Below are 16,591 nucleotides of genomic sequence, written 5' to 3'. Positions count from 1 at the left end.
TGACGATAACCATTTCATTAAATTACACACTTTAGCTTACTTACTTCGGCTCTGCCATGTTTTGATTAAATCATGAATCAACGATGTGTGACAGACAACGTTTGCATAGGACATCATAGTAAGTCGAAATCCAAGGCTGTAGCTGGCGTGCATTTAGATAGAATATAATTTATTAAAGAGGCGAGCGTTAGATATTATGCATTAATAATCTCCCTTCTTGTATATGTCAAGGTTCCATCCTTTGATTTTGTCTGAATTTACTTTTAAAACTGATGTGAGGCAACTGTAAAACACAGCCAGGAAAACCGCTGTGCAATTACATTCAGCTCAGCTTAGCGGGGACGTTTGTCATCTTGACATATCATCAGCCGAGTGCAGCAGCATGGCCATGGTGGAAAATTTGTGCATTTGAACGAGCACATCTGTTCATTCACGTCCGCATTCCACTCCACTTTTATGAAGAACTACCTGAGCGCGCGTGCCATATGTGTGTACAGTGTATTCCAGCAGTTCATTTCCCAAGCTCTCAGAAATGGGCTGACTCCACCCAGACATCAGTGTCAATCTGATGAGTGGGTGCCTAACAGTGTGTGAAGCTCACATCAAAGACATGCCGCTTTAAATGCCCAGCCTTGGGAGGAAGCAGGGAGGGGAGAGACTTCATAGGAATAAAGGATGAGGAAGGAGGCAACAATTGTGCAAATTTTACACTGTTCAGCGAGCCCCATTACAGAACAGGTTTGGGTTAGGAGTGTATGACTGAGACCGCTGTGCTAACTGGTTCAATCAAGACATCCTTCGTAGATTCAGCACCAACCTTAAAAAACAAGCTCACTCCAACAGGAAATACACACACTATGCCTCAAAAAATCCTCTCTACATCATTCATTAAAGCTACGATTTTTTTTTTTAAAAAGGGAGAAAAAAAGAGGAAAATTACACCCCCAACAGACATCCAAGGACTCTCACAAAGATACTCGCAGACATTCACACTCTAAAGGGTTGGATGTGCTTAAGGGTTAGCAGCCAGAGCCGCCAGCCTCCTCATTAGCACAAATAAGATCTTAGGCAGATACAGGGCCATCCTTCTCTCCCCTCTGTGTCTTTGTCCCTCTTCGCCTCTGTTCTCTTACACAAATGAGTCCTTATCCTTGTCCTCTGGGTCGCCTCTAATAAAAAGAGTTGCACATGCAGCTGTAAAAGGTCAACAGAAAGGGAGGAATACTATACTGTCTCTATGATGGAAATGTTTTACTTGATTTATTTGTGCATCCGCTAGAAATACATGCTCAATAGATATAATACTAGGCAAGATTTATCACCTAAGTATGTTTGGTTGTGATGTGACCTCAGGTTGCATTACATTGAAATGAGTGCCCTTGGTCCTAACTGTCATAACTATTCATTAAGGGATGGTGAGGTCAACAGGCCAACTTGCCTGGGATCAGTTTGTCATGAATATAATAATCGTGCAGATTTGGGACAATGTATTCAGTAATACTGAATATTTGATAACAGAATCGGTTATTCAACATCTTGAATAATTCCCATGCTGGATTTCCATTTGCTTTTCTACTGCTTTTTTTCTTTCTTTTTTTGCCTGAATACACAGATCAGAACTTGAAAGCCAAACAAACCACCTTTGGTTCTTTCAGGGAAATGTCTCTTTCACCCCATCTTTCTTGTTGTACTTTAGCTTGCCAGGCTGCTGCTGGTAGATGTAGATGCTGTCCACTCATCTCCCATTACCCTCTATGCTTCAAATCAATAGTTAATTACTTCCAAAAAGCTCTCTTCTTTAAGCTAGAGAAGTGGACAGCACAGGACAGGCAGAAATCTGCCTGGCTGAAGGATTCAGTGTTATGCAGGGTGAAAAGGGCCCTCCCACCACTGCTACTTATTGGTCCATCAGTGTCCCTCTCAGAGGCTGCCGTTCCATTTTGCACTGCGCCGGCACTTCATTTCTCTCCACCACACAATTTTCATTATTCATAACGCAGACACACTCAGTGAGACAAAAATATTCATGCACAATTTCTCCCGATCTGCCCCTTCTCTTGCAAAGAAGCCAATGCTTAATAAGAGATTACATTTATGGTGAGGAGAGGGGCAGGGGAATGGTGAAATATGTCCACATGTCCTGAACCTGGGAGAGGCGCTGGCACTAACTCATTAATAATGGGACAGGCCCCAGGCCCAAGCCCTTAGCTCTCCGTCTCTACTCATTTCCTTTCCACACATCAAAGCTATGTGTGTGTGTGTATGGCTGCCTATGTGTGAGTGCTGGGGTTGCTGTACACGCACATCTGTGCCTGTATGTGTGTGTGTGCGTGTGTGTGTGTGTGTGTGTGTGTGTGTGTGTGTGTGTGTGTGTGTGTGTGTGTGTGTGTGTGTGTGTGTGTGTGTGAGAGAGGCGCTTGTCAGTCCCTATGAGAAACAGCCTGTGGAGGAGTCGGCTTTTATTTAATCAGAAGTTGAGCAGCTTCCACCACCATCCGTAATTTCAGCTCTATTAACGTTCTGCCTTTAATTCCTCTGAGCGCTGGAGACGCAGCATCCCCTGGGCTGCTGATTCGTTTAAAATTCAAAAAGTACCACAAAGTTGTTTTCTCTCCCCCTTTACAGTGGCAACTTCATATATTGGACATTTAGACTCGAGAACCAAGGGATTTGCTGTATAAACACAGTGATATGCAGAGAGTTTGTAGCGTGTGGTGTACGCCGTCGGCTAAATTGGTATTCTTATCAGTTTGATTGTAGACTTTAAAAAAGGTTTCCCACGCATTGAAAGTCGTATCACAAAAAAAAACCTGCACCACTCTACCTGCCTCCTCCCACTCCTGAGTCAGCCTTTTGCCCCGCAGCCTTCCTGCTTGCAGCCCTTAAGCCTGAGCCGTTGGGCTTAAAAGTCAAATTAAATCATTCATGGCCTGACTCAAAAACAGATCTCGTTATAACAATCATAAATGAAGCCCTTTGTTCCTACAAGCCTACAACCTAGCAGTCTCTTAACCCTCTTCCTGTTCCTGCCAATGCTTTGTCTATGACGTCTACAGAAACAGACTCATATTTCACTTTTCTTCCCTTTGCAGTAAACCCTATAATGCTTCATAAATGCATCTGTTTTCCACTAAAAAAAAAAGTGCGGGGGAAAGAGGCAGGTGAGGGAGGGAGGAGGGGATAGAAGAGGGAGAGAAGCCAGTAGAAACAACCAATTATTCCCAGGCAGGAAGTTTTGGAAGAGGAGGTGGGTGAGGAGGGGGTGTAGCTTGCAACTCTCAGATTTAATTAAAATTCATTGAAAGAAAAAATAACAATCTAGAAGGCAAGGAGAAATTGAAAGGAAGTCGAGTCAAAAAAACAGGCGTTTGTGGATCTGGCCGAAGCCAATTTAGGGAGGATTGGGTTTGGACAGGGGCTAAACGGACCATGGGACGGAAGAGGCTGTGACAACAGAGGCCCCAGGAGCCAAGCTGCGTGAACACTGGGAAATAAGACTCGATAATCAATGCTTTCTCTTCTCACCTCGCAACCCAACAAATATCGGAAGAGGCTCCCCTTTTCTGCTGACTGAACATCTGTCACCCAATCTCTAGGACAGGTGATAATGGAGGGAAAAAGCCTGAGAGACAGAAATAGAATGAGAAAAAAGCGCATTTTTCACACCACCATCCTTGAGTGGTGGGGAAGCCGAGTCACTGCTCCCAATCAATTACTCTCGTTGCCATTTTCCACTAGGTGTGGCTCGGAGGTTTATGTCTAAGTTTGTGCTCTTGTGCACATCAAGCCTCAACGAGTGCCTGTGTGTAAGTGTGTGTGTGTGTGTGTGTGTGTGTGTGTGTGTGTGTGTGTGTGTGTGTGTGTGTGTGTGTGTGTGTGTGTGTGTGTGTGTGTGTGTGTCCATGTTGTGCGTTTGCCATTTGAGAGAACTGGCTTCACCAGAAAACAGATGACTCACACAGTTTGAGGTTGAACCGTGTCACGAGCGTCACCGCTTCCACTCCTGTGCTCTAATGTGGCTCCTATGTTGCTGATGCAGTGGGTCCGCTTATCCCCGAGATCGGAGCGATAAGGCCTTAGCCTTCGTCCCACAGTCAGCCACCTGCTCTGATAAGGGCCGAGCACAAAGCAAGACGGGCGGAACCTAACACTGCTGATAGCATCTCCTCTCTAAATCTCTGGACACTCTGGGAATGTGTGGAAGACACAGGAGGACAACATAGTAAGGAACACAAAATATCTACACGGCGCGAGGACATACGCACATACAGTATACTGCATGCTGCTCTCTTCCTCCTCTCTCTCTCTCTCTCTCTCTCTCTCTCTCTCACACTCTCTTGGTACCACTCGTTCTCACACTGAGACGTACACAAAAAAAAGTGCACATGCAGAGCAGCCCCCAACCTGCATCCACCATCTGGCCTTCCCAAAGGCTCAGATGTCTCTGGGGTAAGGTGAGCTGTGAGGGGGACTTTGTGTATGCATATGCGTTATGTGTGTGTGTGTGTGTGTGTGTGTGTGTGTGTGTGTGTGTGTGTGTGTGTGTGTGTGTGTGTGCGCACGAGAGAGAGAGAGAAAAAGAGAGATTGAGAATTCATCGATCATACTGTCCAACAGAAAATACGCACTACAGTATACAGTGTACTGTTTCTTTCCTAAAGCCGTCACTCTAATGAACAATTAATCGTTCATCCTCTTTCAGGAACAAATCCATGTGCAATAACCCGGTAACTTTAAATTCAAATTTTTTTTTATTCTAAATAATATACATACATCTCACCTTCCTCATGTTCATAAAATATCCTGTTACAACCTTTCCATATCTATTCAAGCAGCCTTGCACTCTGCATCATTGCACTTTTATCTACATTTCATTGTTGTGTTATTTTTGGTGTTTTATGTTCATATATATACACTTTTGCATTTTATATTTCATGTGTACATAATAGTTAAATGTTTATCCTTTGTTCTTCTTGGATCTCCTTGTTTTTTGTTTATTTGTCTGTTTCTGTGTATTAGTGAGCAGAATAAACCTTGTATGCATATGCATAGATGGCCAATAAAGCTGATTCTGATTCTGATACTGCAATATGTGAAAAAAACATATTGGAAAAGAACCTGCACAGGCCACAGATTATTGCCACATTGTTTCATTGACGGCATGCAAGCACAACACTTTCACATTATAGGCAGAACAAAACATTTACAGCACTGCAGGGACACGAGCTGCAGGCTGGAGTTTTCACAAGGGGTCGTCATAGCCAAGTAGCCCGGGTAAGCACACCTTAACACCTACTAGTCTTTTTCACTGTGGACAAAATAAAGCCTCCATTATGGGATGAGGGCATGTCTGCTGCCCTTGCCTGCCATAATGGCTTTAGTACTCTACTGACGACACAGCAACCCAAAAGTACAATACACACACTGCGGTAAAAAAAAAAAAAAAAAAAAAAAAAAAAGTGGAAATTGAATTCTACTTCAGGTTGTCCCAGATCAGCAGTAGTGCCCATGGCCAAAATACACTTGTACACTCATGTGAGCGCTCACACACATAATCCTTCATGTCTTTTCAGTACTACCACCTCGACCCGTGGGCCTGTGTCGCGCCTATATTTTCATTATTTTCCTTTCTAACTATTTGAAATAGGAGAGCAGGGGAAAGGAGCAATCTTGCATTCATATCCATTAAGAGACTCAACAGGGCTCTTTTCACAGGCTGCCTCCTCTGCACAGCTGGTGAGCTCACACGCACGCACAACTCACTTCATAGAGGAGTTTAAAATTCTTAACTCGACACTGAACTAGTCTGGCAGAGTCAATCACTGCGAGCTGAGTTTTCAATATTAGATTTAAGTCTGTGGAGCAACTGGGAATCATTTCAGACCAGATCCACGTCGGACCCTCCCGAGCACCTGCAGTGTGTTTAGATGACGATGTGACTCAGAAATAACACGAAACATTTTATCTTGGTGTGGAATATATCAAATGAATCATAATTTTGCAACTGCTGTTTTTATACTGATTTTGGTGGATATTTGACATGCAATGTGGAATTTACAAACAGCCAACAACCAAACAGGTGAATGAAGGGTTCATGTTAATGTCTGAAGTGAAGCAGAGAGCCAACAATCATCTACAGTGCACCCTACTTGTCTCATGGAAATGCCTATTGAGCCTCGCCCATACCGCAATACACTCAGCAAGGTGGACTGGCAAAGCCGTGTGTTATCTTTGCAAGGCTACAACTTTGTTCAATATTAGTTTTAATACAATTCCAGCTTCCAGTTGCACTGATTAGAACAGAAACACTTGCCAACAGAATACCAATAATGTGATACGTACTGAAGCCAGGAGGCTGATTCTGACCTCTCCACAGTGGGGGTCAGAGCAGTTGGTCAGCTTTGAGACAGTGCCTCTGGAGCTGAGTTAGTGTGTTGCTCAAGGACACTTTAGCAGGGCGGCTGGAACTTGCTCTTCAACACTCTAGTCCTCTAACCTTTAGAATCAATACTCTACTCTCACTCCAACGCTCCTTATTCATGTATATCAACGATGTGTGGTTCTGACCTCCATAACTATAATCTGATACTGAAGCAATCATTTTATTCAGGAAGCTACAATATTCTACATTGCATCCCCTTGGCCCCTGAGGATGAGGCATTGCGGTAGTATAGCACAGGCGCTTAACACAACATCCTTAAGGACTAGTAACAGCACATTACTAATGAGCTCTTATCATACTGAATGTTGCTGCTGCATTGAACTCTGAGGTGTCAGATAGCCGAGACAGCCCAGAGATCCTTTACTTCCACAGCCTTGTTCAAATTGTGACTCATTTGTAAAACACAAAAACTCTATCTTTCCTGAAACTCGCTCACCTCCCTCCATCGGGCTCGCTCTCATCTTTTTATCTGCCTCCCTCCCAGGTCTATCTCCCAACCGCTGTTTCATCCCCCTTTCCACTCCGTTCCGCTAACCTCCACCACCCAGTCCCAGGCAGTTAAATGAGGCGGGCTTATCTAGGTCTAATTGGTTTAAGGGCAAAAAGAAATAAGGCTCTGTAAGTAGCGCTGGCAAGAACTATCCGCACACCACGGAGAGAGAGGGAGTAGAGGAGGAGCACAGAGAGACAAGAGAGGAATGAGGAGATAAGTGACGAGAATGGTGGAAGACAGAGTGGAATGAAGAAATGAGTGGGGAAAGGGAGGTGTAGAAATAACCCGGCAGAGGGAAGATGATGGGGGGGGAAATGTAGAGAGGAGACAAATGAGGGTGAAGCAGAGCACACTGCACATGCTTCTTTTTCTAATGGCATGCAAATCCCCGCCTCCCCTCTGCTCTCTGTTAGCTCTGTGCTTCAGGTCTGACTGCCGCTCCAATAACTTGGTGAATGCACTTATATATCTGGACTTCATGTTTTAAAGTTTGAAGTCCAATAATCAACTTTACACTCAAACTGTTTTGGTCCATCATCGCAAAAACACATACCTTTACACTGTAACACACCGTACACTCAAGCTTCAACTCTCCATCTCATTATTCTGTAATGCTCAGCTGCCTCCCATCTATCCATCTATCTATCTATCTATCGACTAGTCCGTCAGGTCATCAATTATGTGTAGGGTGTTTGCTGTGAGTGTAAGCATGTGTAAGGAGGCCAAATAATTCATTGAATGCATGGCAAGTATGTGTCCATATAGCTCCTTATATAAAGTAACCAACACACACACACACACACACATGCATACACTGATCTCTGACACTATGTGATTATCGGCTGATTTGGGCTCCTAATCAGATTAAGGGTGACTGCAGAGGCGGGGATAATGTGGTCAATGGCTCCACTCTCACCCTCACCACCCCCCACACACACACAACAAAAGTAACAGATTGTAGTTCAGATCAGTGCAGATTTTAACCAGCCCATGGGACAACCTCCTTTCAATTAGCGACCCAAACAAGGAAATCACTTTCATCCTTGTTACCGAGGTAACTCGTGGGCCATCTCTCTGTCCATCTGTTTTCCTTTCTGATCCCATCTTTAAGAGGAGAAATCCCACACCCCTTTCCTCGCCGGGGGACACACCTCTCCCTGAATTGACATTTCTGCCGTCATTTCACACAGGGTAAACATTTGAACCTCAAAATATCCATCCTCACAAAGGTAGCAATTTAGGCCTGGGCTTGGTATCCATCGCTGTGTTGAAATCTGATGAGCACAAAACAAGAAAGCCGCCGCCGAATTACAGAGCACAGCCGAGTCTGGGAGCAGTGGAGGAGCAGGGGTTGTAAATGATTAAAGAGGAAAGCTGCATGTGAAAACTCATTTTATGTGTGCTTCTAATTTACTTATTTATGCTGTAGGGAGGGGGTACATACAGCCATGGGAAGCTGGTGTGCTCCTTTCTATTTTTTTATTGGAGAGTCTAAGCTTCTGTACAATAAAATGAGAGAAGAAAGTATACATCCATGATGCTGCCGGGATATCCATCCATCAGCCATCTGTGGCTACAGTCAGCGTTCGGTCCCTAGGGTCCCACGGCGGAAATGAAAAACATGTTTAACTGAGGAGATATTAGCTACTAGTGGCATTGCTACTTGTCCGGATAGAGTGTGCGTGAGAAACAAATGAGGAAATAGGAGGAGGTGCACAAACACAATAAGTGAGAGAAGGGAATGGAGATGGATGGAGAGAAAAAAAATACAAGGACAGTCTGGAAAAAAAAAAAAAAAAGGGTTGGGGCAGCTTAGTGCTTGTTGTTGTTTTTAATAGATATGTTGTTTTCCAAAAGGTAAAAAAATATTAGAAACATACGCCTCCATTAAATCAGGTTACAGGGAGACTTCCAATCCACAATCTAAGAGAGTTTATTTCAGCAATTTAAAATGCCACAGAATGTTGCTCAGGGGCTTGTTGTAGTGGTGTTTCATACAATTCAATAAAAAAAAAGGTTTTATTGGAGGTTTGACAATGTAGCCCTCATTTCCAACTGTGAAAAAGTAATTTCTCGTGGGTAATAATACGGATCTGAAATAACAATATTTACAGAGGGGACTCCTCCTGTCCTTCACTCCTGGTGGACTATAGAGTGAGAGAGACAAGATTCTATAGCCACTGATAAACTACAAGCATGCGATCAAAGACATTTAAAGTATTATTCTCCACATGGACAAGTGACAACCACTGACAGGCAGCGGAGTGGGAGGACTAGCGCGCCGAAATAAAGGGATTACACGGCGATCTGCTGCGATCCACGTGTATGACATCCCGGTGTCCCTATGCCAGCGGCGCAGCGATGCCCAACAGAAGAAAAAAAAAAAAAAAAAAAAAAAAAAACGTTCCGAGCATCCCCAAACACAGCGCGTCTTAGAGAGGAGCATTCCCGTACCTACAACAAGCATAATCCCATTTTTTTTTGTTTGTTTGGTTTTATTTGTTTGTTTGTTTTACCTTCCATCGCTGAGGATGTGGTGACCAGCACGCAAAGAAGCGCAAACAAATCCACTGCCATGGCAAAAAAAAAGAGGTGGTCTCCACGGCCTGTCCCCAAATAACCAAGACGCACGGGAGCGCGCGTCAAAAAACAACAGAATCCCTCACAGTGGTCAGAGCGGTACTCCAGCAGATAGCCCGGGTTGTGAGTCACATTTCAAGCCGTAGTAAACAATGTGTGACAATCAGCGCCGGGGAAGAGGAGCGGAGTGTAGGGGCTGAGAGGGGGTGCGAGGGAGCAGAGGGGAGGGTGTGGGGGGTGGTGGGGGGGGGGGGAGAGAGAGAGAGAGAGAGAGAGAGAGAGGTGGTGGAGGTGGTGGTGGTGGTGGGGGGGGAGGGAGGGAGGGAGGAGGGGGGACACCCGACATTGCCTGCTCGAAGCCCTCATTACCGCGCCGGGGTCCAATCACCGGCCGGGAGCTGAAACTCACCAGCCAATCAGCGGCCAGCCGCTCCGCCCACCTCGCATTGTCAAAACACAAAACTTTTTCCCTTGACCTATTTGAAGCAGCGGCCGCTTCACTGAAGGGAAATACCGCCACCACTAGGGCGGCTCTGGCTACTGCATCCCCGGGGCGCACAGGAGCCGAGTCCGTTCCCATGGGAGACGATCTGAACTGACTGTGTACCAGTTCAGTGGACTGTCGGCCTGTGGTTCACACTAATACTGCTGTTGAACATTTCATCAGGCCTGTGCACTGCCCCTGCTGGAAATGTGTGTTGGAAATTAATGGTATCCTGACCTAAGACATAAAAAAAACAAAGATGTCTTTCAAAATGAATTGGTATTTTTACTCTATTTTTATTACTTAAAGTGCCTTTTTCGCCATCTCCCACAACCCCACCCTGTTATCACATACATTTCTAGTAGCCTAATGCACGGTCTGGTCCCCTCACTCTCCCGTTACGCTCAGACAAGTGCAAACATCATTTGCAATGAGGATGTTCTTTAATAGCGTTAGCAAATCCAACTGCACATCCTAATGATATTAAAAAGGCATTGCACATCAGGCCCCCCGTCACCCCTTTTGTGTGCACGTGTGCTGCAACAGATGGTACACACAATGGGCAATTCCCCCTCGGGGACACAGAGGGCCCAGGTCTGCCTCAGCAGTAGAAGGGGGCAGTTGCTCGCCCATGTGGCCCAGAACCATACACCTGTCTTGGGCTAGAAATGTCCCCCAAGTCCCTGGAGCTGAAGAATTGGGATGGGGTTATTAATCTACAGCCTGAGTATGCCTGCTTTTTTACCCGGGGCCACTGGATGGCCTAATACTTCACGGCTGTCCCCTCATAGCATACTGGCCCAGATACTTTTTACCTGCTTTATTTTTCGTGCACTTAATGAATGGGTTGAACAGTCTGCTTTTCCAAATATTATGTAGCTTATAAAATGAAAGCCTATATCTTAGTCCACAGTTAGTGGGTCTTAAAGAGGTCACACTTCCCTCTTAGGCATCAGCATCTTTTTCCCCCCCAACAAGCCGGAACTGTATTTGTACTGCATCTATCTTTTGTGCTCCTTTGCGATTCAACTCCTAACCTTTACAATGACAAAAATCAAACACCTTATAAATCAAACGTGACCCACGCTTAATAAATGGCTGTTTCCAACTATATGTACGGGCCAAAAGATGAACTGGGGCAGACACAGTGCTTCAGGAGCATTAGGCAGCGGTTGCTAACATGGGAATGCAGTTGATGAGAGCATTTGTCATTTCTAATGGTGCGCTGAGGAGTGGTGCTATAGTGTGACATGGCACAGCACAGCGTGGCTCATGGTGCTAGCTGCCATGCAGACCTACCATAGCCACCTGGCCTTATTTTTCACCAGGCGAGTCATAACCTACGACTCCACAGGTCTTCTCCAGATACAGCAGCAGCACAAAGCAATCTGTCCCTGTTTGCTGTCCACACCCTGGGGTGGGGGACAGGGGGGGAGGAAGGAAGAGTCTGACGGGAGGTAAGAACAATAGTGCTGCTGCTGCAGCACATCCTCCCTTACAATGCACACACACGGATACAATAATACGAACATGCGTGCAGGCGCTCACCCACACAGCACTCAGATAATGATCCACACAAAGCCACACAAGCACTTGCCTACTTCAGCTCAAGAGCCTCAGCCCAATACCAGCACTGAGCCCAAAAACATTGTAGAGAGCCTCTCATTCTCTCTGTGGCCTGATTTCTTCTGTGTGGTTAAGCCTGCAAGTGCAGCATCCCAGTGCTATAATCTTTTCTCCATTCCTTCATTTCTCTGTTCAAGACCAGATTCAAGACTAAATAAAAAAGGCAAACCTCTCCAGGCAGTGTTATTCTCTGACTTCTGTTTGATTTAAATGTTTTCCACCCTCTGCATTCTGTGAGCTGACCCTAAAGTTATTGCGCTTTTGACCTGTAAACATCCAACTGGTATCTTCCCTCTCCATGGCCAATGTGCCATGACCTTTACATTTCTCCCTTCTGTCTCCTGTTTCCTGATTCCTGTTTGGCTGCTGGGAAAAGGGGAAAAAAAGTCAGGCAGGAAATACAAAACAACATAAAGAACAGAGAGTACCTGCCGCACACAAGGAAGACCTTTTAATGATGAAACGACGATGTGCATTTAATGGAAACAGCAGTATTTACTTAACCACATACTCATATTATTCAGATATGATACAGGAGCGCAAATACAGTTGGTGACAGGAGGCACTTACACCAAGAAGAGCTGGATGATTCTAATAGTACAGCAAGTGAAAGGCAGGAACAGACACACAGGAAAAAGAGAGATGTTTCCCAGAGACCACAGGAGCTGGAAAAAATTGTCTGGTGATGAATATGAATGCATGAAAATGAAATGCCTAAGTCAATATGGAGACAGTGCAGCGACCCAGGTGACAGAGGAGCGCAGTGCTACCCCCACCCTGGGGGGCTGGACTGGTTATTAGGCTGGGCTTTAGCTTCATCCATCTTCAGGAGAATACGAGTGCAGAGCCCGGGCTGAATACAGATGTGCTCTGGACCAGTGTTCCCCAAACGCAGGGGTCAGGACCCAGCCACAGTCGAATGTTCTGGGTCACGGCTCAAGAAGGGCGATGGAAGATAGGTTGGTTGTGGGGGACGCATGAGGTTGGTTAGGTTTGATCAAAATGTTTTCTTAAAGGCTGCACGGGCAAAAGGCCAGCCTCTTTTGCCTGTGCTGTGTTTATAAAGCAAAGTATAACCCCAAAGACAATTTTCTTCAGTGAACTAAAAATGTAATATGGCTGTGACAAATTCAGTCAGTCACGTTCGATCAGACATCTATAACAAAGTTTGAAGGTTAGCGTTATGCTTGTGGTCTCGTATAAGAAATAAGAGCTCCGAGAGCGGAACAGCTCTCTGGCAGTAGGTCAGACAGAGAGACGGGGCAGGAGCTAAATACAGCACTCTCATTAATCTGCCAATGATGCCAAGACTGATGGTACCTGTCCTCTGCTATCAGCACACACTGCAGAGACATTCATTGCACTTCCTGACACAGAGCGACACACAGGAATGACACACGGGAATGACACGTGTGTGGACACGGAGACAGGCATTCAATCCCACGCAAGCAGATGTGAAAGTATCTTATCCAAATATTCTGTAAGAACATACAGAACAGGTTTAATAAATGTTTTTGTATTTGTGTGGGAAAGCGCGCTAGGGAGAGGAGAGGGATTACACTCCAGTTCTCCTTGCAGAGATGCAGCGAAAGCATTCTTTGCTCTAAGTATTGCAGTGTGATTAATAAGTCCTTAGCTCACGCTCATTCTATTCAAGATTCAAGCTCTTTAGTTACCATTAATCACAACAACACAATGAGGAGATTCTACTCGGCACTGAATGGGTAAGAGCATCATTATAGCTTTGCCCCTTCGTCAAGTGTTTGTGTGTGTGTGTGTGTGTGTGTGTGTGTGTGTGTGTGTGTGTGTGTGTGTGTGTGTGTGTGTGTGTGTGTGTGTGTGTGTTGGGGGGGTGTGTGAGTATGAGAGAGACAGAGATTGACTGTGAGTTCGGGCCGTGTTTCTACTTGTATTTACTCTTTTTGTGCGTGCGCCTGCATCATCATGGTGCGGCTGAGTCAAACAGAGAGTGATGGATAATAGATTGGCGCCTCCCCCATCCTCAGTCACTCTGCTCTGTCAGCTGCCATAGGGTTTCACTGTTGCAGACAATGTTCTGGGAGGAAGAACCCAATCCATCTCTCAAAAGGTGCCACCAGTTAAAAAAAAACAAAAAAAAACGGTATGGAAGACACAATAATATCCCGCAAAATCAATCATAATCCCAAACTATGCACAAAAGCAATTTACTGATTAATAATTTTTTACTTGATGGCCATGGTGATTAGGATGTATTCATTTCTTGTGATTAGGGATATCTAATCACAGAAGAGGTTAATGGGGTTGTCTTGGAGCATTTAAGAAAAATGTTTCCTATTAACCGTGTAGCCTCAGCCTCATCCGATGTTATACACCTTTCAATTTATGCACCAACCTTTTCCACCCCCTTCAGAAAGAGGCGCCTTGACAAAAACAACATTTGACACATGGTAAATTGTTTTCTTGTATCCCTGAACATGTTATCATGGGCTAGTTGAGGAGTGGAGAGGCTCATAAATAGTTTTTCGGCTAGAAGAAGAGACATTAAGGAGGTGGACTTGTTAATGAGGAAAAACAAAACGAGCCTGACAGCTCATCACTTTATGTCAGCTCCCAGTGACAGCCTATCCCACTCATTCCCTGTCTCCTTGTTTGTTTCACAGGGACACCATCAGAATTGCATCCCTCCGTCTCCTTCGACCTGTCTTTTTTTTTTCTCCCATCCCCTGGCCTGTGACAGATAGTTCAGTACAATCTATCAACCTCAGTGTGCCTCAGTCAGGGCCGCTGCTTTGTTGAGCCACGTATGGACAGAACGCACACACACCAGCTCACACCCAAGAGTCCGTCACGCTAAATGGGATAAACATCTGGCGGTGGAAGGAGAGAGAAAAACGGAGGTCAAATCAATCTGCCCTCTCTCTGCCGTACACTGATCCCCTGTCAGAGGTTGACCTCTGATAAAACCCAGCAAATGAAACTCCAGTGCTGCATTTGAATACAAAGAGTGCAGCACTTCAGTCTGACTTGAACACAGTGGATGAGAGAACCGACTGAAAGATGAACTCACTGGTGGACTGAAATGTCTATTCAGGTGATCATTGGAACTTTACAGCTAATGAAGTAGTAAAATTGTCTTCCTTCTTCACTAAACACTTCACTAACTACTCTCTGTGGGAATCACCAGAGGCCCCACGATACTATGGTATCACGATACTTAAGTTATGATACAATATTATTGCAATTTTAAACATTTTGCAATATCAAACAGTGATATATTTGCAATTTATTACCTTTTTTTCAACTGCAAATAACGCCATCCCTGAAACTTCTGTTTTATCTTAAAAAGATACAGTTTTCACTCGGTTCATCTACCTTCAGTTATTTAATTTCAGCAAAAGGGTTTTGTCAGTCAAACAGACAGACGGACCAACACTGTGATGAAAAATTGTCATAAATGTTGCATCAGAAACTTGACAAACTTAAGTGTTTGTGTTAGAGTCTACATTATCAAATCCTGCTGAGTTTACCCATGACAGCACCATGAAAAAAACTGAGCATCAAGGTTTAATTTGTATTTATTGCATTGGGGATATCACAATATGAAAATCCGATATGATCATTGTCAGAGGAAATATCACGGTTTCATGTATTCATGATTATTAACCAGTATACTTTTAATAGGCCTACAGCCAATGAACTAAAATATATTCTATATTTCTATATTCCAACTATATCCTTATACTCTAAGTCATCAAAAACACACAATTCAAATGATTAGAAAATGCAAGATTGTATTTTAATTGACAAAAACATACTGCCATCAGTCATTTTAATTATGTATTATAAGCTGCTTCGAGCTATTAGGTAGTTAAACAGGTTATAATTCTTCGCCAAATATCTATTTATGTTTTTGTGAAAACATCTCATCAAACAACTTGATTTATTCAAGTTCCTCACAAAAACTAATTTTACAAGATTACATTTTAAACACATGAACGGAGCTTCTGGAAGCCCCTTTTTAAGTTTAATTCATTCATTCATTATATGAGACGGATTCATTTAATTCAAGATCTATTTATTTTCCAATTTAGCATAGCCTTTTCTTATCAATTGCTCTGTCAGCTTAGTGTTGAAGCTCGTGATTACCTTTTGTTTTTGAATTCTTTGTTGAGATTGTATTTTTCATATTTAGTTTTCTGATTTGTGGTTTTATTCCGTACCACAAGCTCACTAAATTCTAATTAGAAAGATACACATTAGTTTCCATCATATTACTTGTAAAATGTGATGGTGGCTTCGGGAGCAGAGAAGAACAAAAGGATTCATAAAAAAAATGCACAAGCCATCAATAAATGTCATAACAGTGGTGCTCAAAGCTTTTTCCTTGGAGGACGGAAAGTGTAAAATGACACTTGGTCGTGGGACATCAATGCACTTGGACATTTGTTATTTAGATAATAACCACATCTACACAGCAGTTATAGTCATGCACACATGCAAACAAACAATGGCGCAGAGTTAACACGCTGACCTTCCGACATTAACATTGACCTTTGAAAGCTATCTGTTCTCCCAGCATGCACCATCAGATCAATAAACATCACTGCCAGGTGATGCTTGGAGCATTATCGGCCTGTTGCAGGCTCAATTACAGGGCACACACACAAAACGCAACAAAGCCCATGTCAAATCCTAAATGTCAAAACCTTGTTCTGCACACAGAATGTGTGTTATATAAGCAATTACCACTGTAATACACACTCTGAGACACACTATCACTCAGCATTGACTTGTTGACCATTACTAATTGTTAATCAGTGTTTTGTGTTATGTGGTTAGAGGCAATGAGCACAAGTGAGAAAAGCAATTAACATTTCCAATCCCATCTCTATATGGGATACTGTATCATTCCTCTACATTTTTCCATGTGTGCCTTTTTCCTCTCATTTTGCCCTCTCAGTCATAGTCCACACCCTGACCACAT

General features: G+C 44.0%; 1 protein-coding gene across 2 annotated transcripts in view; it reads right to left on the bottom strand.

Annotated features, from left to right (window-relative positions):
* Positions 1 to 9,606, bottom strand: part of LOC129089426 (ephrin type-B receptor 1-B) — a 142,842-nt gene extending 133,236 nt beyond the window's left edge. For both annotated transcript variants that reach the window (XM_054596876.1, XM_054596875.1), the window contains exon 1: positions 9,452 to 9,606. In XM_054596876.1, coding sequence (XP_054452851.1) covers positions 9,452 to 9,512 — 61 coding nt within the window. In that variant the 5' untranslated portion in view covers positions 9,513 to 9,606. The remainder of the gene's footprint in view (positions 1 to 9,451) is intronic.
* Positions 9,607 to 16,591: the final 6,985 nt, after the last annotated feature.

This window comes from Anoplopoma fimbria, chromosome 3 (assembly GCF_027596085.1).
Source record: "Anoplopoma fimbria isolate UVic2021 breed Golden Eagle Sablefish chromosome 3, Afim_UVic_2022, whole genome shotgun sequence".
In the NCBI taxonomy this organism is placed as follows: domain Eukaryota; kingdom Metazoa; phylum Chordata; class Actinopteri; order Perciformes; family Anoplopomatidae; genus Anoplopoma; species Anoplopoma fimbria.
The sequence above is the reverse complement of the archived record's forward strand: the minus strand, read 5'-3'. Positions and strand labels throughout refer to the sequence as shown.